Source organism: Pocillopora verrucosa, chromosome 11, assembly GCF_036669915.1.
Source record: "Pocillopora verrucosa isolate sample1 chromosome 11, ASM3666991v2, whole genome shotgun sequence".
Lineage (NCBI taxonomy): Eukaryota > Metazoa > Cnidaria > Anthozoa > Scleractinia > Pocilloporidae > Pocillopora > Pocillopora verrucosa.
Window position 1 is genome coordinate 5514560 of NC_089322.1, and position 24625 is coordinate 5539184.

Here is a 24625-nt window from a genome sequence, read left to right on the forward strand (position 1 = left end):
GAAACCACGACGCGAAGCCAACTTGATGCACGTGACAGGTTCCACGCTTCTGATTGGTTGGGAAAATGGCGCGAGCGTTTCTGAACCAATTACAACATTTTTCCGACACTTCACTGGAAATTACTCTGGCTAAAACAGACTCAGGCGCATACACATAGTCGTCTTCCATACGTTTATTTAAATTAAGTTCACACTTGATACATAAAAACTCCACCTTTAGAATATTTTTCCTTTAGCTTTACAACTAGATCTCTATAAATACGACATTTGAAACTAAAATGCCAAAAAATAGATAAAATAATCAAATTACAAATATATTTGAAAATGTATCAACACGCTACAAACACGCTATCAAACCAAGTTCGTCTTATAGGGATGAATTCCCCTTTTCGAACTCATTGTTTTTGAATTGGTTACCGGGTGCTTTTCAGCAAGAATTTGTGTCTGCTTGAAAAACATGACAGTAATCGAATTAAACTCCTTTTAAATAGCTCTAAAGATTTTACTGAGGTCAAGTTGGAAATTCTTAGGTTCCTTGTAACGCCTGCGCTATTATAATAAAATGTTTGAAGAACAAGGCAAGATGAACAGTTAGATACTGCTCGATAACAGTACGCCTTCGGGCAAAATTTCAAACGAGTGTCAAGAAACTCAAACCGAAGTAATCCCAGGGACCAATCAGAACAAAGGATGATGTTATCATTAGCCGATGAGAAATCAAACTGGAAACAAGCAAACAGCTTGAAGCGCGCGAAAACGCACATGACCAAGTCGCGATTGTTTTTTAATTTTGCATCTAATTGATTGAGAGGAAGGCAAGAAATTTCTGGACCAATCAGAAAGCAAAGTTAAAAATTCAAAGCAATCTGGGGTTACTTCTGACACCCAAATGAAAATTGCTCTAAAATCATGAAATACGAACGTAAGTTAACAATAACTGCCATATTAAATCTACCCTTACTCAACTATAAATGATAATTCCATGAATATAACATCTTAACGTAATCATTAATTCACACGCAAGTCCTAATTGACTCTTAATTACATGACTGCATATTTCACTTATTCCTTAAGATATTTCATCTGCATATTACTGTGAAAACTCTTGGGATTATTTAGGCAATACCAAAGCTTGTTGAATGAAGGTTCATGCGATTTTCGACTTTCGACTTTTTCGACTGCGCTGTATAGTTGGCTTTGAGAATCGGTCTCGACAAAAAACGCCCTAAGTATGTATCAGTTCTGGTCAAAGAGAAACTTGAAATTTCTTTTCTTTGAGAACAACCGCTTTGAATATAATCAACACTCGGGAAAGAGTTGTTTTTCTTTCTCCGTGCAGTGGACTTTAAAAATCTTTCAACTAAAAGGGTACCAAACGAGGCGTTTACTTGCTCTAAGGTTTTCAGGGTTTTTAAACGCAAACACTAGAAAAAAATATTCTTAATTAAGCTTACCAACACAACAAACTACACAAAGCTTCTTATGCGAAGGAAATCACGCTAGTGCAAACAGATGATAGACTCGTCCCAAAAGTAGCAGTATCGCTGATGTCACGGTTGTCACGTATGTCATTCTCGTCACGCACGTCCGATATATATCAAAAACATTTTTCAAGTTTCATCTTCAGCCATCCGAATTAAGTATCTCCTACCTAAACCCACCGAATCGCTTGTGTTTCTGATTTAAAATCGTTTCTTTTCGTGCTGTGTAAGAAACCTGCCTTCGTTGACAAAGTCTCCTTGGTTTTTTCCCGAACCTTAGTAACAACGACATGACTTCTTTGATATCAGTACACTATTCCGCTGGTCTTATTGTTTTTCAAAACTTATTTGGCAGTCCAACAATCTGCATTATCTAGACCTAAAATACTTTTTTAATATAGTTTTTTGACATCAAACCTGACATGACTGATCCTGAAAATTTTCGTGAGGATTTAAAGATCAAATTGAAAAAAAAAGGAAGGAATGTTTTTGAATAAGTTTCAAATTCTGTTTAATTTTCTCGTTCATGTTGCTCAGCGTGCGAAAATTCTACAAAAACAGCTTATTCTTTACTTCTAAAAAGTCTCTACGACTATCTGGACATTTATGCACATTAGTGAAATGCGATTTCGTATTAAATTTTTGCTGTAATCCCGTAGCAATCGAAAAAATACATCCGCGTGGAATACTGAAATCGTAGTCAAAGTCTCCTTTCTTTTGATACGTATCAAACACATTGGGTTTAAACAGTTCAAATCTGAAGACTTTCTTCATATTTAACAACAATTTCCATTGATCAAAAGACCTAATTTCAGCGTAAGGCGCCATATTTCATGAACATAACTACGCAATGAAGAAATAAATGTAATATAAAAGATTCGTAAGAACAACCTCGAAGCTCAAAGTTACCGGCGAAATTATGATGGCGCCAATAAGCTGTAAAAAGGTCTGCGAGTTCGGAATTAAATTTACTCAAAGCAACTCACCACATATTGTTAATCAAACTGTGTAAATAGGGATGTATGGACATTTAAATTAGACACTCAAATATAATCTTGCCATTATTCAATTTCGCCTTTGATTTAATTCATTACAATTTAGATCAATTGTTTTCGCTTCATATGACAAACCCGGAAGGTTAGCCTTTTTCTGTCCGGATCAAACCTACACTTGTTGTCATATATCAAATAAAACTTATTAATTCAATTTCTCCTTGAATATTATTAACCCCAAAATAAAAGCGAAATAGTATCAACGATATTAACAATCTCTGGATCAATATCAGTACCTGGGTAACTGCCCACCTACCCCTCCCCTAACTCAACAACAGTCAATTGATTACAAGTTAGGGTTAATGTTGGGTTAGGGAAGGGGTAGGTGGGCAGTTGCCCAGATACTGATATTGATCTCAATCTCTCTTGCGTATGTAACATCTTACTGACAATGGTAAGACTTTTATGGATAAATGGTAATCAAATAAAAGATAGGAATGTTTCATTGGTCTATGGCTGTTCATAGAGGACAAATTCGAACGCAGTATTCTTAAATCAAGACTCCCGTATATGACGATTTTCCTTGCAACTCGTGAATGTAATTTCATGTTTCCTTCCCTATACTTTTAAAGATTATGAGTTTTTTTTTTTGGTAAATTTGGGTTCGAACACATTGTTCTTACAAAGACGCCGCACTTCCTGATTTAGTCGGGCTTCGTAAACAGCCAGGATACATTAACTCAGCGATATTTCGATCGATTTTTTAACATTTGAACACCCGATAAAATAAGATTAGTGGACTGGACTGAAAGATTCATTTGAAACTAACAGATTACTCACAAATTACTTATTATGAGTTTTGAGGAGCGCTTCATATTTTCCTCTCGCTTTAACAAATCGTCAATTTTCTTGGTCTGTTCGTTGTTCCGGCAGATAGCAACAAACCTGGATCCATTTAGGGGTGCTCGACCGCGTATCTCCCGGAGGGCTTGGACCGGGCTTGACGGATCCATATGGAACACCCACTGGGGCTCCGGGAGGTCCAGTCCCTCCTCGGCTAAGCTTGTAGTGACGACAATCTGAAATTTTCCCTCGCGTGTTTGTGCGACTGGGTCTATTTCCAAGGGATAAGTCAGTCCTGTACGACAAAACAAGATATACAGTCAAAACATTTTTGTTTCCCTTTGAATTTTTGCGCGTGAAATTGGCGCCAAAGTTGATCTACTTGCACATACCCGACGTTTGACCGCGGAGATCGAAAAAATATGAGAACAAGCCCTCACCTTTATCCACTGATCTGCCAGCATTTATGAATGTGGTCCTTACACCGCGAGAAATAAGCTCGCCTTGATTTGAAAGATACTCCGACAAACATCGTGCAGTGTGTTGTCGTTTGACGAGTACCAGGGCAAGACAACTGCTTCGACCGATAACTCCGGTCCAGTTTATTCTCACTAACTGTTCCATGAGCCGCTCTGCTCCTGAGTTTCTACATTCAATGATCGATGGAAAACCTGCGGAAGACATACATAAAATTAATAGTGCATTCCGAATATTTAGATCATTTTGTGTGCATTGAAATATCTAGAACAGGCTATAAAATTTCCTGACTTTTCACGACTCTACTGGGGCCCTTTTAAACGTTTTCCATTACTTGCGATGGAGAACTAACAACCATTATAGCATTATATTTCTTTTCTAGTTGTTATAAATAAAATAATAACATTTCTGTTCATTTTCCAAGACTGATTCCACGCCTCTATGGGAGTGGGGAATGACGCGTCTTTTGTTCATATGTAATAAAAATGAGTCTTAGGCTCACGGTTCATGTCTATATTATAACCAGTACCATTACTATCATAATGCGATTCCTTTTTTCAAGTTTCCATAACGCTTACTGACCCTATTGCAATAGAGAATTTTCAATCGAGTGTCGACCGTAATCAGGATTGCTTTGTTTTTTCCAGGAAACTCGCGCCACTTTCTCAACCAATCAGAATCAAGTTCTCATTCAAGTTCTCATTGGTAATATTTTCTTTCCTATGATTGGCTGTTGTGATTGCTTTGATTTTGGTTTTACGATACTCAATCATAAGGCACTCTAATGGTAACAAAGGCTAGGCTAAGTAAGGCGATAAATAGTGATACCTAGAGTTAACGTTAGCACACTTCACCTTGTCTGAGATAATGCTCCAAATATGCCCTGACTTCGCCGCAGGGAAGACCCATACTTTCTGCCCAATGGAAGCCGTGAGGACACGCCTCTTGTGCAAGCTCTGTCATTTGATACAACGCTATTTGTTCACCACACTCCTGCAAAGTGCATACAGCCTCACAGAGCAGCTGGAAGTGAAGCAAGGCGTTCAACGCGTTGGACTCAGGTTGCGAGAGTAAGATATTGTCAATGACACCAAGAACTGGGTAGATGTCATCGAAGCTGAACGGACCACCAGAGGAAGGTTGAAAAATGTCTTTAAAGTCCTTCATGTCGCTCAAACGAACGGTCAGGTTGAACGCTTTAGTGACATATTTCACGAGAATTTCCAAGAGATTACTCTCTTGAGTGGTGTACGAAGCAGAGATGCAGTCAGGAGTTGCCCTGTTGGTCTTCTCTTCCAGTTCTAGCCCATTCCTCGTCACGACTAACAGCTCCGCCTCTCCGAGGTTTCCCAGTAGCCTTTGTAATCTTCTGGTGGTTTTTTCCAAAGACGTCTCCCCAGCTGGAGATGCTGTCAGTCCAAGGATCTTGGGTCGATGCCCCAGATGGACATCTTCCTGGAGATAAAAGTCCCGAATAATGACGTTGTAGGGATGATCCTTGTTGCAATGGTGTGCTTCATCCAACACAATCAAAGACACGTCGTCAAAGCGAAGGGTGCCATTATTCAGATGATTCCGATAGCAGTCGGCTGTGATGATCAGCACGTCCTGCTCGTAAATGCGTGCGTTTCCCTCCAGTTTCCTCATTTCCCCGCAGACCGCTCCAATGCGGATAGACCTGGTGCTCTCAAAAGACCCTCGCTCGTCTGCTACTCGAATATGTCCCATTTCCTTTCTAAGGTAGTCGCTTTGTTGGAGAACAAGGAGAACTCGATCCACCAAGAACACCACTTGTCGAGATGGGTTTAACTTCAGCATGTGGGCAATGACCTGAGCAGCAACAAGTGTTTTCCCCGTTCCAGTTGGTAAAAAGCAAACTCCATTGGTCAACATAGCTTTGCTATACAACTCTAACTGGTAGTTAAACGGCTGGGTGCTTGTGAACTGCTCCATGAAAAATTCCTTGGAGGCTTTGATCAGTGGCAGATGTTGCTGTGGGGGTGCTTTTTGCGACTTGGCCACAGTCTGTTCGTGTCTAGCGCTGTTGAAGTGCTCGTTGGCTTGCGACTCGGAATTCAGGTTCACGTTGCAGAACTCGCAGTACTTCTTGTAGGAAGTCGGACTAAACTTGGCCACTTTGTTTTGATGCTTCGTAGTGCGAAGGTGCTCCTCATATTGTGATTCCGAGGCAAACGAAAATTTGCACAATCTGCAGTAAGTCCAAGAATTCTTTTCAACTGGTGTTGGACTGTGTCCATTAGAACGCAGCCATACCTTCTGGCCATCGATGGCACGTGGGGCTTTCCTTGGTCTATTATCGTATCCAAGAACAGAAAAATTCCTCCTTGGTAGCCCGTAGAGTTCTTCAAAAGAACCTCGTCCAAAAAACTTCTTGTTTCTTTCGCCACCGATGACCCCTGGACTCGCTCGCCAATCACAGGTAGGTTGCGAAATCAAGGCCCATACTGTCGTCCCATTGGTTTGGAAAGCTTTGACACGTTCCTTGGTATGGAGTGCACAAAGCGCCTGGTGAATCTCGTCCCGTGTCCCACGGCCCAAAGCTTCGACAATCTGCAAGGGTGCCAGCGGTTCATGCATTTGCAACAGTTGAAGAATACTTTCTTGAAGGTCTCCAAGTTTTGGCTGGGATCCCAAAGATCCTTCTGGGACATTTCTGCGTAGAATTTGCTGACGTCCGTTCAGGTTGGAGCCTGATGAAACGACTTCGCTTTCGGAATGACTCCTGACGGACGCCCTTTGAAGGTAGCCTGGAGCTTTGCCATGCAAAGGTGGAGATTTCGATGAATACCTTTCAAAACTTACATCGGACCATCTTCGAGGAATTGGGTCTGCGATACCCTCCTTGCCACCAAGTCTGAAGGCGAATGATGAATTGAGACCCGAGAGCACTTGCGAGTTGATAACGTCGGCTGTGCCCTGTCTCTCGCTGGTCACACCATGTCTTGGAGTTTCAATTTGCTTCAGTTTGTCGCTTGTCTGCAAGAAACACACAAAATCTTAACGTTTGCGGAAGTGTTCTCTGTAATCGTCCAATCTCAGAGGACAAGTACGTCAACAAAAATAAATCGATACTATTCGCACCTATGAACTGTTTGACGAAATTGGGATCAAACGTATATCTATTGTTAGTACAATCTACGCTGCAATCTGATGAGCCAACTACTCACTATCCATTCCACGATGGATAGATGTCAAGTGAAATGAATAACCTAACAGTGTGACGCATTTGTATCATTATTCAATTAAAACACGAGCCTCTCTTATGCTTATGTTTTGAAAGACTAGTAGATTAATACGAAGATCATGATAATTGGATTATTCGCTTTTGATTTCTATGCGTGATAGAGGATTTAGGTCTCACCGTCTTCGACTATCACGCAATAGAGAGCTCGACTGAATTCATGATTATCGAGTCAAACATTTGGAACAAGTAGAATTTACATGAGCAGACACAAACATAATCTTGGTCACTTGAACCCTTTAACTCCCATGATTTCATCAGAAATTCTCTTTAATGTCTGCCATGATAGTTCTTGTGATGTTATTTTGGAGAATTTGGTATTGGATCAACTAAGAATCCCCTAATTGATATTTGTTTTTATTCTCATCACTTGTCTACTTGATAGTGTATTGATATTGTAAGGAGAAATTCTATCTTGGTCACTCACTGGAGTTAAAAGGTTAAGACATGTTCAGTTTTCATATCTGTACGAGGATGGTTGAATAATCTCGCCTGCAGCACCTTAGGGTCACTTTGAGATAGATTGTAGAGGTTACGTGTTGTGAAGGCCTTTTTAACCTGGAAGGGTGTGGGGTGCGAGGAGGCAAAGAGAACCCACATTTAGGGTTGAACCGCAATAGAAATCGTATAGAACAAGTTATGTTTCAAACTGTGGCCAGACAGAGAACTAAGCAAAGAGAGAGAGAGATGTAATGCACACAGCGAGGGCAATAAAGAGAGAACAAAAGAACCGCGCAAATTAAGCTTAAAAGAAAGCATCACAATGGAGATTCCGTGTATCTACCTCTGGAGTAAACGGGAATAAGCCGTAACTCAAATTCTCGCCATTTTCAAAATCTGAGCCGCTTCGCTTCTGTTGCCTCGGCGAAGACTTTGGTCTCCCGTGACCGACCGTCAATTCTGGGCTTGGTTCACGCTTCTCTGTTCCATGAATACCATTGCGAGATATCACTTGGTAATCAACATAACCATTGCTTATGGCTGTTACATCATGGGTCTTTCCGAGGCCATTTGACAGCCCAAAGCTAGGAATCCCATTTGTCGAGGCAAATATACCATTAGTGAAGAGCTCTGAATTGCTTGTTGGAGCAGAACGAGCTGTAGAAGGAGAAAAAAAAGTTGTACACTCATGTTGATCATAGATGTGTTCTCTGACTAAAATACACTCGACGCAATTTAGCTTGAGCCTAAACATTAGATCTTTGTTACCAACATTTTCGACCACTCTAGTCTCGCCATAGAGAGATAGTTCACCTTGGGAAGATTGCGACAATCGTGATTCTTCGTAATCAAGTCGCCTCCAGACTAACGGAGCGCTTTCACTTTCTGGTTCAAGTTCCGGGTTTCAGGAGCTAGAACTTTAAGATGAGATATCTAAACTTGGAACTACTGCAAACACAATGACTCTTTGTATCTTGCTAAGGGAAGATAATTTGCGATGGAGAATTCTGGTTTTGAGAACTGAACTACACAAACCTCCGCATTTCATGAGCGATAACATTGTCCTCTGACCTCACCATCCCTCCATTACATTTTTGATAATAAATTGTGCCTAGAACTTCCTATCACGTCTCAAAGCTCTTATTCCGACGAATCACACTTCCTGGTAAGCTGGATCTTTGCTTACAGATTTCGAAACATAAAAATAGCCTTTTTTAAGCGCGAAATTTCGCTCTTATATTTGTGCGCAGAACTGATCTGCTCTGAGAAGCGAATAGTAAACCACGAGGAATTGATCCATGCCTCCTAAACAATATAAGCGCATAATTCCGCTCCACAGGAAAATTGGTATGTTTACTTTCCATTAGATCATTCATGCAGAGCGCGAGAAGAAGCTTTCGCAAACAGCTTACCGTCAAAAATGTTCACAGAGAAAGATGTTGACCCAACGAAATGCTCTGGTAGCGCATTTTGAATAAACGAATAAGCCGCCTCTTCTGTTACAACAACAAAACGCTCTTCCATCTTATATCAACATTAAATCGAATAATTTCATTGTATTAGACGAAAGGCTAAAAAAATCGGGGAATTTAACATAGCTTTTAGAACAATTCCGCCCAAACAGAAGCATTTCATTGATTATGAAAATGAATGGCTCTCTTCAGCGAAGGCGGAAGTTTTACTTTCACTTTAAGTTCTTGTTTTTCCATTCATGAACGATTATCATTTAAAACTCGACTGGATCTCAAACAACTTTCCACGTAATTTAGCAGTAAAAGAACCAAGCCACGCCAAGCGGCAGTAAACAGGATTGTTTCAATGAATTGAAGTGTTCATGGCTTCATCGAACACGAGGCATCTATTAACTAAAGCGAGCCATATAAAAATACATCTTCCTTCATGGCTTGCGAGAAAACAGTAGCAGATAGGATTGTTTCACGCCGGTATATCGAATACTGCTCGAGGGTTTCTCTGAAAGTATGAAAGAAAAGGTACTTCAGAGATCTTCCAATTACCCTCTGGCGAGATCGGTAAATTTTGATGCAAACAAGCTCATCAAGGGTCTTTGTAGCGAGTGTGAAATTCACGCGACCATGCGATTTCTAATTTTTCTACAAAAGCCCTTAGTTTAAGGAATCCGACGAAACACGTTCATATCTTCATCGCTTCCATCCTAAAAAAGATCTACAAAGGAACACGTACGTCGACTGATTTAACAAGCGGTTACAATCTCACACGACAACAACGTTTTCCCACCCGTAGCTTAAAAAGGAAAATAACGAGGACCCTTGAAGAAGTCATTCATGGCAAACCGAGTTACATATATACTTACTAAAAGATTGTTGCTCATCTCTTGAAGAGCAAAAGGAGAGGGTAAACCTTTCCAAGTCCATGCTACCGATGTTTAACCCGGCCGATCGATCTGATTACGAATGTAGTGTTTGCGGAATTACACTCAGACGTTTCTTAGAAGACGCGGTTTCTGGGAAATATTATTCTGTATATTGTTACCAAACAAACATAAAAATTCAGAGAACTATTCAGGTGTGTAAGATTTATATTTCGCTGATTTTGATAACAATCCTTTACAGTAGCAGGAGCTGAGTTAAAAGATCCTAAAGCCGCGAGAGCTTTCCACTGTTAAACCAGTCGCTCACTCACAAATAAATCTTCTGATATAAACAGTACACACGCACCCACCCCCACTGAAGTACAACGATCTTTGTTGGGGAGGGGAGGGCGTATAACACATGGAACATCTAACAGCTTCATCCGAGAACATTTACAAACGTAGGATCAGAGCGAATCGTGCACCACAGCCATCTCTGGGGCCGATTTTTAAAAGACGATCAGGAATAATAAGGCAATTTAAATCTATTTTTGTCGGAGTGGATCAAATTTTCAGCTTGGAAAGATAACCTGTATTGGTAATAAGAGCATCGAAATTTACTCAACGATTTGTTGTCAGTTGTACATGGCTCATTATCATCAGTTCGCTCACCAGAATGAATTTTCAGCTGTTTAGAAGATTTGCGTAGGCCCCATTTCTGCAAGTTTCATGGTTTCAAAGATTTCCTTTTCCTATTGGTCGAGCAACGCAGCCAAACTCAAATGAAAGGAGTGAGATCATTTTCTTAAGAAGAGGAGCAATTTATCATTAGGTGCTAAGAGTGGAATAAGCGAAAGCACACGGATAATAAAACAGTTTGTTAACTGTTCCATAACGTGATTATCAATTTGCAAGGTACTTGGGCAATAGACGTCAAAGGCACAAAGAGCTAAATGTAAATTCACAACCGATATGATTCAAAAACATACTGATTAGTTCGAAAACTGCGCCTCATAAAAGCTTTTAAACGTCTCCTTAATCCTGTTTGTCTCATTCTATTGTTTCTACATCCGTATGACGCTGTCTTGGTATTTTGTTTTTCCTGTTAGATCAAAAAGATCTGGAACAGGCAAGGGGCGATCTGCCCAAATCTGGCATTTCCAAATGCATTCTTGGCTTGATTCCATTCGCAAAGTATGTACTCGTAGGAAAAGCAACTCAAGAAAGAAAAGCACTTGGAGGCCGGCATAGCTGAGAAGAGTTGAGCATGCGTAAATAACGTTATTCTGTCGCAGGGCCGACCTCTTCTGTCAATCAAATGGCCAAATAAGGAAAAACGTCACACGTTTCTCTTCATGCGTCACGTGAAGAGAAACCAATGAGGGCTGCTGCCCCACCCAGAACACAAAACAGCTTTGGGCGTTTTTATTCATGAAATTTTGCATTTAAAATTCATGCTAAATTTCTGCCTAGTGAATACCTGGACTGATCTGCATTTGGTTTAATGATAGCATACTTTGGCTCTTGGTAAACATGTAAAAGCTTTGCAGACCGAACAAACGTTGACAATTCAAAGAAAAGAAAAGTGACGCAAATTTGCAGGGAGTCACAGAGAAACTATTAGACATGTTTCACAGCTGAAACTCATAATTAGCATTTTCGTGTCAACTTTAATGAAGTACATGCTAAGAATTGCCGAAGGCGATGCATTTTGGGAAGGATTAAAGATGGCGTTTGCTCCGAGAATTCAGTTAACAAACAAGGCAAAAATTAAAACTATCCTAGATCCTTCTACAGAGTCTACTTGACGCGAAATAAACTGAAACATTTCATTTCACGTGGCAAGAAGGATAATTAATGCTGATTTAATTTTGCATGAGAGAAATTTTCGTATAGGCTCAAAACCGGAATAACTACACGAATATTTACGAAAGCAATCTGCTTTACTTATCGTGCATGACGCACCTTTCGTCTCCAATCGCAATAATCATGAAACTTCCATCGGTGTACCCGTAACACCTTCAAATCTTTTCTCCAACATTTCTCCCAAATCTTTGATCACCTTTGCAACGTTTTTTCCAAGGAAATTATGCCGGACGATAAACAATAAACTTCTGCACTGTCATTTTGTGCAATATTCTCTTTCAATCCGAGCAAATATCACAAATAACAAGCTGATTACGGTATTGTTAACGCCGTCTTAATTCATATTCTTACAAAAAGTGTTGTTTCCCAATCTCCGATCATTTTATAGAGCACAAACTATCTATGGCCTTATTCTACAACTTCAAATGATAAATCAGAGCTTAAATGAGATTTTAAGATGCGACAGACGGTTTTCGATAATGTTAATCTGTAATCGATAGAATAATTACGTTAACGTCATAACAAACATGAAGGGTTTGAAGTAATATGCAGGGAACTTTTCTGTTCGTGCGCAGCGATCCTATTATGTAAGACAATAGAAATCTTGACACCAATTTCAGTCAGAGAATGTTTTAGATAATTGTTACGTAGCGAACACATCTTCTGCAGTGGAGGTAACACCGAAAATATCCACAACGTAAACAACACGGGATTTTTCGAGATAAAAACTTCATGAGTGAGCTGAAGTCCTTAAATTCCTTGTCATAATTCAGAGAGAGGAAAAATTACAAGCTGCCAGGTTCGTTCCTCAAAATTATTGGTCGAAAGGTTACTAAACCTAGTTTATGAGCTTATTATGCTGCATATAAGGAGACCCAGGAACTGTGAGTTGATTTCAAGGCAAGGAGGTAGAGCTCTGAGATTGAGATTATCATTATAGTTAATATTTTTTTCGGTAGTACTATCACAAATTTCCATTATTATTAAAATCATTTTCAATATGATGATGTATCCCCATTACTTTTGTTTCAATACGGCCTCATCTCCCTCTGAACTGAAGAAGTCGAGGTACAAAAAGTCTTAGCATGAACTTCTAGAGTTCAGAGCAAATTTGAATTTTTGATACGAAGTTTTGAGACCAGAAACGTTTTGTACGCTTAGGAAAAAAAAACCAGCAACCTTGATTCTTATTATTAGGCAGACTTTTCATAACTAAGAGATACAAGTTTATAAAAAGATATACCGAAGAAATTGAAATTGAAACTAAAAACAAGATGTGTAAACTTGAAGGTCAAAGACAAAATGCTGATGGTTGCATACGGGATTCCTCGGTTCGTGACTACCCCGTGACAAGCTCAGAGGGCAACCAACAAAGAACTTTGGTATTTTCACGTGAAACAGTGATGACAAGTAGCTGGTAATAATGCTGATGCGTCCCAAGTTGTACGTGATGTCGTGATGGCTGTGCTATTTTGGCGGGAAAAAAAAAACTTTGTTTTGGTTTAGCTGGGTTTGTTTCGCCAAGAGGTCACGTGCCCATCCACGGGACTGAGTCATTAAAGGTCATCATTTTTAACATCAATTTTTGCGGAAAAAAAGAGGAAAAAAAGTCTTAATATCAGAATGAATTTGCAATTGCACCCAGAGAATCGAAATTTGTTCTTGTTTCGAACCAAATGCTACATCGTTCACTTTGACAGAACGGCAATATTTGTAAAGGAAGTGGAGATCAGTCTGTCTAGGGGATAACTTGAATATTAGCGCTCCAAGTAAATACAAATACGTTTTATCGTTAGAATGACATATAAGAGTATAAAATTGACTCTCTAACAATAACATGGACATTGAAACCATGAGATCTGTCTTTATGGACTAGGGAGAGGTTGCATGCATGCAATATCCTGGCATTTACAAGAGCAACTTGAAAGTATTGCACGCGTAATTCTCGAGGAAATTATTGCCAGTTAAGTCCTAATCACGAGAAGAACTCGAGTCGCGTTTAAACTATTGTTGAGTTTTTCCTGTTCTCAGTGTTTGATTATTCATTTGATATTCAAAGTTTCTCGAAAACCAACGTAACCCGCTTGTGTGAGGCGATTCTTGAAAACAAACAACTGCAGGCCACATGACCGAAATCGAATGTTTTGAAGCGTATTCGGTGTTTCAAATAGTTTCTATACCCTTAACACTTGCTGAATGAAAACGCTCCGAACTCACTCCAGGCGGAATATATGAAAAAAGAAAACCGAGCATTAACATTTCCGTTTCGAAAGACCTCACAATTCTAATAGTTATTTCAAAAATCGATCTTCATTAGATTTTTTTGAGAACTCCTACAGCTTTGAGCCTGTTCTACGCCTCTACAAGTCAGAAGTCAAACATTGAAGCTATTTTCAACTAAAGCTAGTAGCTTTAGAATGAAAACCGATGTTGTCAACGGGTTATTGAATAATCGAAGCCAATGTTGGGAAGGAATGTTTGCATATGATTGTTGTTGGTTTTTTTTTTTAACCAAACAGCCGCAGTGCCTCTTTACTTAATACAAAGTTTCTTCGGAGGTTCTGCCGTAGCCAATTGAAGTCAAACGAAAACGACGTCACAGACTGCTCAAACTAGATGAAACCGGCTTCAAAACAAGATAAATTGCGGTTCAAAATTAAACCAGTTCCAAATTAATTGAAAGGACCGCGATCGACAGAGAGATATGGCGTTCTCGCAGCCACTGAATAGCACAGACACTTCTGCGCTGAATTTTTAAAGCTTTCACAAATGTTGATTCGATTTAGAGCTCTTTGAAATCCTAGTCCGTCAAGGAAAGTTTGCAACTTAAAGCGGCGAACGAATACCGCGCGTCAACTCTGTGAGAACACGGAAGTGGAACTAATTTACCTCGCAAATTAATCTTAGGACGATACGGCACGCAAGCGGTTTAACTTAAACTCTTCGTAACATCAACCGGAGTAGCTCACCTTCTAAAATGTTCGCTCTATCGTCAAATCCAAACGGTTGAGGAAAGCCATTGAAAAACTTCGCCGTTTGTTGACCACAGCTCTTGTCAAAGAACGATGTACTCTCCATAAAATTCAACATCTTCAACTGAGAATTCGTGTTTACATCAAACAGTTGTGGAGAGTAATGCAGCGCCATGACTCTGTATTGAGAAAATAAAAGTGTGAAAACAGTTTCCCGTCCGCGCTGAGAACCGTTACAAAGCTGCTTATCGATTGCGCCGATTAACAAAACCTTCCTACACGAGACAGATTTTCCGCATTAATGCTCAAATTATTTATATCGATCAATTTTAAATTGCAAAACGTGTCTGTGACTTGAAATTAGCTGTGTAATCATTGTAGCAGCATTTTGGACTAGCGGTTCTGTGATTCTAAAGTATATTCTAGTTCGTTGTACGATCATTTAACTAATAGAACCGCACTAATTTAAATGCGAAATTTTGTGCCAAAAAGCTGTGTTCCTAAACATATGCCAGGTCAATTTTGCCTTCTTGTGTAATTATAAACATTGACTGTGAATTCTGCGACGCGGTTGTCACGAATAGTCGGCAAAATATTATTTAAAACCATGGCAATAATTCAGCGATTTTAGAAATTACTCACACAAAATGGCAGACCTTAAACCAACGTGAAAATCTCCTCGATCAAGTTGTTGTGCGTTGGTTTCGTTCTTTAAGAGAAAGGTACATCACATGAAGTACGCGTAGCATTTATAGAGAGTCGAAGGGCAACAGAGATCGTCACTTACTAGCGTTACGCTTTCCAAGAATCGAACTCAACTTCCGTTTTTCTCAGAATTTGGATGAAGCAAGCCATGCGTAATGAATTATACCTATTTCACACAATACAATATCAGGTTGTCGAGTACAAAACAAAACCTTCAGAAAGACAGGATGTCTAAATACGTGACTGGAAATTCGTTTTTTTATCGGTAAATTTTACAAAAGTAGCGTTTTGCTCGAAGGGTGGCTTTCAAGGGTACGCTAAAGTGACGCAATTCATTTTCATTTCTCAGAATCTTGCCGCTCTTTCAGTGGCAGTCATATTCGAATCACGAGAGTGAAATCGAAAGTCACACGACTCTTAACTGAAATTTTGCGAGGCTAGAAATTTGCCATTTTGTGGCCTTAAAGCAGTGAAAAAAACGTCCTAACCTTTACCGAGCGTTGTGCTCTCCTCTGGTTTTGCGAATCTCCCATGTCAACATTGTTTATATCAGCTCCTCTGGTTTCACTTTCATTTCTGTTGCGTTACTCTGGGCATTTCACCCAGATGTCAAAGTAAGGCGTGACAAATATTATGAAGAGCACGAGTGCATGTGATTAGTCGATTTCACACGTGCTTGCGTAGACTTCAATTTACTTTTGAAGATTAAAAAAATTTAAGCACGATCGCATGAAAGCATCATGCCTGATTTTTCTCAGAAAAGCCAAACTGTCTCATTACGTCAATAAAGTTATGTTCGGTAACCAGGGAGATCCCCCCCTTACCATAACTTTGCTCAAATGCAAATAATATGAAAACAAACTAAGCGTTGGAAATTTAATGTCCACTTGATGTCACATTTAACCAGGATAGAAGTAAAAAGAGTTGAACTTCAAAAACTTTAGGAAAGATTTTTCATATAAAGACACTAGACCTGGCTTTATAATCGTTCAACAGTCGGAATAGGGCAACGAGGGTTTGTAAAACATTAAACATAGGGCTATTAACCAAAAGATTCGTTGGAAATTTTGTTTCAATTTATCGGAGTTTCAAGTAAGTTTTTATAAGAATTTGTACAAATGCGGCCATAAGTATACTTTTGTCTTGCCACCTCTAACGGACGAAAATAACTTGTTTTCATATTTTTAATTTCCGTGACTCTGCGTAAGATTTTGTTGTGCCCAATTTGGGTTTTTCCTCACGCCCTAGCTAATTATCTCTATGTCTCTGGGGAGGATTTTTCGTCTTCAATCAGAGTGTGGCACTGAAAAATTTATCTCAGCTATTTTCAGCGGTATATATATATATATATATCTATACACCAACACTGAGGAGCTAGATTACACCTTGTATTACGAACTCACATATATGTATCCTTCGTAGAAAAACAGCTATGAACAAAGAGTCTGAAAATATAGCTTTCGTGCAGACAGTCGTAAATATCCCAGATGATTGGGAAAGAACAGACAGAGCTGTTCAGTTTGAACTTATGTACCCAACATGGGGTGTGAATTGTGGCTCACGTATGAAAAGCCCCTCTCTCTATTCTTGATTTTTGAGGGAGGGCAAAAAAAGATCTTCACAACTTAAATGAAAACAATTGATGACTGAAAGAATTTAACTCTTTCTCGGTTAAGGTTAACAGGAGAATCTTCTTTATTTTTGTCGAAAAAACACATGATATTTTATTTTTAGTCGGCTGTGGTGTTTACAAAAATTGATGACACGCGATGACTTCGAATTGAAAACTGAAAAGTTGTGGCAGATTGCTTTTCATATCCACAGATGTGCAAAATGTTGCTTAATTCAAATAACATGGAAGAAAAGAAGAAACTTTTTTCTTCTACGCAACAGGTACCTACTTAATATTAGTATATCGAAAGTAAAGCACTGTAGCTGACTTTGGAACCTTTTCGAGGAAATCGAAGGCCAAGTTCCGGTTTCGATTTGTGACTTCCGCTGGTGTCCAGGCCCTCATACTAGTATCGTGCCTTCTGACTTTGCCTCTTCGCGCCACTAAGAAATGGCTAAAAAAATTTAAACTTCACGCGTCGTGACTTGAGTCCATTCGCAAGAGTGACGAGGAGTTCTTGGATAGCACCGAAAGCAGTCGCTTAAGTTTCACCTTTCATACGCTGGTCGCAAGAATGATTTAATTCTATTTTCTGGTTGTTTCAGGGAAATGGGAAGCATAACGCATTTAGCTTCAAACATAACACCTGACTTTGAAGTTATTCGACAGGAAAAAGGTTCTAGGGATTTTCGGAAGGCTGATGAATGTCATTTCAGTCTAGTATACGCCATGAATATATATTCTCTGCATCAAATTAATCTTGCCTTGAGCAAAATTTGATACATTTAAAATGGTATTTTTTTCTTAGCATAAATCATGACCAATGTCTTCTCTTCACCCAGGTGTACAAATGGGTACCAACAAATGGGCTGGGGGTAACCCTGCGATGGATTAGTATCCCATCCAAGGGGGAGTAGCAATACTCCTAGCTGCTTCATGCTAAGAAAACCGGAGTTGAGCACCGGCCCTATGGGCCACTTGGGCTTTATGGGGGAAAAGGTTCTAAATGCAAAAAAAGGCTTTTGATCGCTGGAGACCTTTATTTATTTAGTTAATGTCATAAATTTCTTTCCGCTCCTTCGGTTATATTGTGTTGATTAAAGACCAATACACTTAGAGCAGGGCTGGTTTATTTAAGCAATTACTTCTTACATACAGCACGCCATATTCTCTATCATCAAACAAACACAACAATGTTACGTGCTTCACACTCCCTTTAAAAAACAAAAGCTCTTAAGCCCAAAAAATTGGCTAAACTGACTGATGCGACAACACGGCAATATAAAAGTTACAATTTTCCATGTGACCGCTGTACACAAGTCTTGGTGTCGGTCCCTGACACCAACGGTCCCACCTTGGGGTGATGCAGTGTTTTAATAAGGTAGAATAATCTCTAAAGGCAGTTTCCTACCCTGATGGTTGTAAAATTAGTTCATGTTATTCAGTGAACTTGTTATAAAGAATATTTTGTCAGTGTATGACAAACTGGAACATTACTTTCAATCCTTGATCGTGTACTCAAGACTCACTAAAAATGCAGATAGCTGAAATATTATTTTTGCACGACCGGTGACAATGTTCAACTCTGTCTTTTAAAAACCACCTCATGACTTTCCAATCCCTCAGAATCAAGGGAACAGATAAGTAAAAGTCCACGCAAATTTATGGCCGGCATTGAACTAAATATGCAATACTTCAGATTTACCTTAGACGTGCGAGAACATCACATAGATTACACCGTAGCTTGTGATACGCAAAGATCTGTAAGGAATCACTTACTACTACCACTACCTCTTCCCTTTAACCTTTGACCCCTGTGAGTGACTAACATCTATTTTCTCCCAACAATATCAGCCCTGAGTCACACATTAAGGTCACGAGAATAAAGGAAATGATCTCCAACAAAAGAAGCACATGGTTACTAAACAAATTCTCCAGGACAGCACCTAAGGAAATGTTTAGAGAACAGTATGGAGAATATGCATACTGATGTTAGTATGTTAGGGGTTAAGTACAGGTTTTTTTTCCTCTCAGAAGCTGCCTTTTTTCCACCTTCTCCCTAACTTCTCAGGCATTTCGTTTTTCTTTCCCTTCCATCCGGTTTGCGCTTTGTGTTTGACAACCAGTCTCTCCTCCCATTGCTTTCCATTGAATGTTCTCTAGCTACAAGAGGAATCTTTCTTTTGCAGATCCTACAGGTACAAGAAGAAATCAAATAACGCGTCAACGCAATTCTCTTACCGCCCGGAATTTACACAGCTCTCCAAAGCCTTGCGTTATCTTATCTGAATCAGACTACGCCATCTTATATCGACTCTTTAATCCCGAAGTGACTGGCATCTAATCTCTCCTTACAGTATCATTGCTAAATCAGTCATGATAGTATGAGAATAAAAGAGATGATTACCCACTAAGGAAGCTCTGGTTTGCTTAGCAATTTCTCCAAGTCAGTACCACAAGACATAATGAGAACAGCGATACTATGCTTAAGTCGAGAATCACCTTGTTACGGCGGAATTTTTAAGCCTTCAAACTAAGAAAAGAATCCAGTGAAGGATCCTGCTCTCGCTGGATACTTAATTGCAAGACATTTAAAATAAAGCATGAGCTTTATAAACTTTCTCCGCTAAAACATGTGCAGTCAACAATACAGTTATCGTGTCACGTCAATAGTCACGCAAGCGTGACACATGACGTTACAAGTGAATTTATTACATCCCTGCATCTTGTCAAGTCCTTACACCAGCTGAGGTTTTCCTATTTAAATTTCCTTCTGGAATTCGAATCAACTTTCAAAACTTCCTTTCCGTATTTTTTTTCAATCTCTACACGGTATTTTAACGTTCTGGTAACGTCGAAAAAGAAAACTTGTCCGCGCACCGTCTCTCAAATTTGGTTATTTGATGGTGGTTTTCAGGAAAATTGCAGTTCCTCATCGCATCTATTCCGGAAGCAACTCGTCAAGTTATTATCATAGTTTGCCAGAACCCGTGTATTCTCCACCCAGGAGAATACACGGTAGGCACTCTAAAGGCAAAGAACCTTACCCCCCCTCCCCCCACCCCTTACCCGAAAAAAAAAAAAACCATGACCGGGAAATGGTCGAACCCAGACCTCTTGATCCCGAGACTTGCAGGGATGGTCATAACCTGCGCCATTATTCGCGACACTGAACTCGCCTCTTCAGCCATGACCAGCGTTATGAGAAGAAAAAATTATTTACGACGAAGAATGCTACAATACGGTACAATTATTGAAAGGGGTTTAAAAAAAACCTAAAGAAATACTTCAATGTGGAAGTTAGCAGTTGTAAGCCTGGACATGACAAAACTTTCTCTCCAACTTTCTATCACAAAGGCTGGTCTTCGAATGTTCGGAAAAGAAAAATAAAAGACGATCGAGAACTTCACTCCTTCGCGATCACTTCAAATTTTGCAAACCGTAATGGAACTTGAAATCGTCACCATTTCTGATAGTTGGAAATGGTTGGGAAAAATTGGGTAAATTTGATTTAATTTCGTCGTGTCCAAGACTTTAGCCATGTTCGAATTCAGCATTGCTTCTACATTAAAACAAGAAAACCCTAGAAATGGTTGTTTTTCAGGCCGATAACCCAAAAATCAAACCCGTAAAAACAAATTTAAAGGACCGAGAAAAAAAAAACGGTGACATATGCGTAGTATGGATTGCGAAGAACGAAAGTAAAAAACTTAGCGACATTTCTTTCAAGTTGGATACGCAGTAAACCATCCCTAGGAAAGGATTGAATTACACAAGTGTTACACACTTTGAGATCAGAGAACTTCTACGATGGGTTTTTAAAATTTCTGGTGTTCTCTTCTAATTATAAATATATTGATTTTTCCAATAACTTATGTAACAAAATGCTCACGAGGCAATTTTGCCTTATTCAAGTCCGTTATATCACACCCTCATGATCTGCGCGCGTTTATTTTGGCCGTGTGAACTTCAACTTCCTAGCATTGAACCACATTTCACAAGTCCACGTGTAACAATGAACAACCTTGACCCTGTCAACTACTGCGTCACGAAACACGTGTGACTCCAGCAGCGAATCCTCTGGCTGCGCGTGCGAACAAGATAAGTGTACTATGCCCCTCTCCAGAAGGTCCCCATCTTTCCCGCCAAAAATAAAAAAATTTGATGCAATGTTTTGACGAATACTAGTCCATCAGTCAGTGCTGCTTGAGATGTAAACACGCGAGAATTATAAAGAAGTTTATCGTTCTCCAACACGTGTCAAGCCTCGGATATGTTTAAAATTCCCAATTTATTATATAACTCAGAATGCACGAGAGACAGGCCTATTAACCCATGATTTTCGCGCGCTGATAATAGTGACGTAAGCCGTGAGCATAGCCAAGTACGGAGCGTGACTTGAAACGTGCGATGGATAAATTCACTTCACGGCCAGACAATCACAGCGCGAGAGGTGATCCCTACGTCACGCACATGTGAAATATGTACCGGTATTACTATTCTGGGGAGCACACGCAAATCACGAGACACGTCTTAGCTTCACTTGCGCCTCATTTTTGGCGATCTTCAAAACATGGGGATTTGACCCACGGAGTCTACAACGTTGAAAACGTACTTTAGACTGCCTATGATATCTTCGTCCTGGCAACCCCTACGAACTAAGTTAAAACCTGTGCCCTTAAAAATGTTTGCATTTGGATTTTTTAGATTGAAATTAGGTTTCATCGTTTCAATTACGACTATGGTTTTCCCAAGTAAGACCTTTAATATGCCCTCCATCAGAGAAGGGAAAGATGGGGGAAGAGAGCCTGCTCAATGCTCATCGTACTGAAAAATGGTCAAATAGCCGATGAACCATTATTTATTAAAAATTTAATTTTTAATTCTTGTAACGCCAAATCGAGGTTAAGAAAGTCAGAGATTGTTATTGAGCATATCAATAATAAATAATTCAAAGTATTTACCAAGCCACACGATTCTTTGAAAATTCTATCGCTTCAGTTAAATTATTTCTGTTTATGTTCCTCGTCCCATAAGGTAATGCTACTTTTTCTGTATCTTGAAGACGTCACTCGTATGTTTTTGCATTTCAGTTTCTTGAGGGTCAATAACGTAGCTTGTTAAACGTTTAACCTTGGCATTAACCACTTGCCCGTAGGTGCTCTTAAATGAGTTTGGAACTTTCAAAACTTTCTGCTATCTACTTTCCATTTAGGGAGATCGTGCACAAGTTCAACTTAAACTTAAAGTGACCAAGAAAATTTCCAATTCAGTCCAAATTCAAACAACTGACCAGCAATCAAAATGGATAACATTTTAAGACAGTTGATCCAAATGTGTAAAGGAAACCTCTCATGTAACGACGATACTTGTAAATATGCACTCTTCCGGAAATTTTCAGACTATTCAGTAAAGGCAAAGTTTAAGCTTTTTAACAAACAAAGTAATTTACACAAAAGTTCTCCTAAACATCGATTCATTGTTAAAAACGCTAGAGTCGTAGTTTATCAGCAGGGGGCGTTACTTTGGCACTGAAATCCAATTCTCTTAACTAAGTAGGGAATGGATATTAGGCTGTAAACATCACAACTTACCTTGAGTATTTCATCTGGAAATTCTTCTTTGTTTTTCTGAACACACGAAATACAGAACCGCTCAGTGTAGAAAATACTGCATGTCTGATAAGAAATAGAAACAGTTTTCAGTTTTTAAAAATTGTCAGCTTGCAAGCAATTACAAGATACTCCTAAACAGTATTTGGTTACATAAACTCTGAGGGAACCAAACTTGAGTATAAATTCCCAGCGTCTCTTTAAGCAGAGCACAACAAGCCAAGAGCGCTAAAACATGAAGACTGCAAATAAATATAGAGTCCATCTCCTAACTACATGAAACATTCACTGAACTGTGAATCATCAGAGTTCAAAGTCCACCTTCTACAGCAATGCACCAATGTGCATTGCTCTTAACAGCATGCTTATATTGCTTCACCCCATCAATAAGTAAAAAGAATAGTTAGTTAGCTAAGTACAAAAATGCATTCCCTTCAAAGGGATTGAAATTCCCTGCAGGACAAAAGAGAGTGCAGAATAAGCTTATGCACAAAGTGGCAGATGCTGCTTAGCATGCTCATTCTACTAATAAATTGTTATCCAGCAGATAAGAATTAACAAAAATTTCTACTCTACCCTTAGGCATTAGCACCTAGGACTGAATCTTTTCCCCTGTATCCCCCCCCCCTTTCACCCCCTCTCGACTGGGGAACAGGGATACAGGGCAGTAAGAGGCCAATATAATGTCCAGCTTACCAGTCGGGGAGGGGGGGGGGTGTGTTATGGCTAAATCTCCCACTCACCATGACTCCACAACCTTCTACAGTTGACCTTCAATCAACTTTTTCCAATTAGAGAAGGCAGAACTAAAATAATGTTGATGCAACTACATTAATGCAAGTTCAAAGAATAGTAGAATTGCACATGTGGAGTAGCTTGAAGCAAACTGCATTTGTAAATACTTTGGCAAATTTTTAAAAGTGATGCACAGTTATTTGAGACTGTCCTCTAATATTCACACAAAATTCATCAAATTATACATATTCAGTTTTATTTTGGCTCATTAATAATCATATTTTTTTAATCAGCCCAGTCCCCACAGTTCCATTTAATTGAGGTTCAACTGTAATCGGGGATGACAATGCAGGGGCCTGAACATAGCTCTATAAATTATGCCCTTCTGAAGCTCTCCACCCTACAAAGCTTTCTTCTATTAACACTTAACCCTTTCACCCCATGATCTAAATAGTAATTCCCATTACCGTCTGCAATACAATTCTTATAATGTTAGTTTGGAGAATTTGGTCTTGGATCAACTAATAATCCCCTAATTGATATTAAACTTTCTTCTCATCACTACTGTGCTTGATTTTGTACTGATGTTGTTAGGAGAAATTCTGTCCTGGTCACTCATGGGAGTGAAAGGGGATGAAGCCCTCCCCGCTTCACTCCACGTCTGAGGGGATAGGGAAACAGGGACTTAGGACAGGAAAGCCTGCATAGAGAAAAGATGGGAAGGAAAAAAAAGTTGAAATTATGTAGAGTCAAACAATATCATTGAAATATGCGCATATACCTGTGAAATGCAAATGTGTCTTGTACACAAGCAGCACCGTCCACCTAATGTTAAATGCCCAGCATTTGGTGAGAAAGGATCTCGAATAACAAATGCATCTTCCAGAAGTCTGTCATAAAACAGAGGTGAAGAAAGTTATTGTTATCAAAGGAAAAGAATGCCACTTTCTATCTGTAGCCTTAATCACTATGTCGGCTGATAGTCATTCAACATGCTGATGGTCAGGAAAATCAGCTTGAAAGCTCTTGGGGTTTCCCTGAGGGGTTTTTGAAGCTTCGAATTGATTGGCGCGTAAGGGAGCGCGCAAATTGCGTCGTGACACGCGGAAATAACGTTCGGCAACAAAAAAATAAAAAACCACGGACAAAAAAAATAATATACGTACACCACTGATTTGGAGAAAGGCGGCTTTTTCCCAAAATATTCATAATTACATTCAAAACCACATGATGCGCACGTAAACGTTAGTTTTTCAGCAGTACTTTCACTCGTGTCGGCCGCCATCTTGATGTTCCAT

At 39.4% G+C, this 24625-nt stretch overlaps 2 protein-coding genes across 5 annotated transcripts; both read right to left on the reverse strand.

The window, feature by feature from the left end:
* Window positions 1-153: 153 nt before the first annotated feature.
* LOC131795317 (uncharacterized) lies at window positions 154-15932 on the reverse strand. Of its 4 annotated transcripts, none has more exons than XM_066174376.1 (6): window positions 15857-15932; window positions 14661-14842; window positions 7840-8153; window positions 4648-6790; window positions 3757-3987; window positions 154-3611 (listed from the first exon to the last, which is right to left on the reverse strand). In XM_066174376.1, the coding sequence occupies exons 2-6, from the start codon at window positions 14836-14838 to the stop codon at window positions 3310-3312; spliced, it is 3168 nt and encodes a 1055-aa protein (XP_066030473.1). In that variant the 5' UTR covers window positions 14839-14842; window positions 15857-15932; the 3' UTR covers window positions 154-3309. The 4 variants fall into 4 exon arrangements, with proteins under 4 accessions (XP_066030473.1, XP_058968879.2, XP_058968878.2 ...); XM_059112896.2 differs by lacking the exon at window positions 15857-15932 and adding an exon at window positions 15306-15456; XM_059112895.2 differs by lacking the exon at window positions 15857-15932 and adding an exon at window positions 15320-15447.
* A 2160-nt stretch (window positions 15933-18092) lies between these two features.
* Window positions 18093-24623, reverse strand: LOC131795337 (cysteine-rich DPF motif domain-containing protein 1-like). Its single transcript, XM_059112917.2, has 4 exons — window positions 24494-24623; window positions 24109-24217; window positions 22575-22658; window positions 18093-19172 (listed from the first exon to the last, which is right to left on the reverse strand). The coding sequence occupies exons 1-4, from the start codon at window positions 24610-24612 to the stop codon at window positions 19140-19142; spliced, it is 345 nt and encodes a 114-aa protein (XP_058968900.1). The 5' UTR covers window positions 24613-24623; the 3' UTR covers window positions 18093-19139.
* Window positions 24624-24625: the final 2 nt, after the last annotated feature.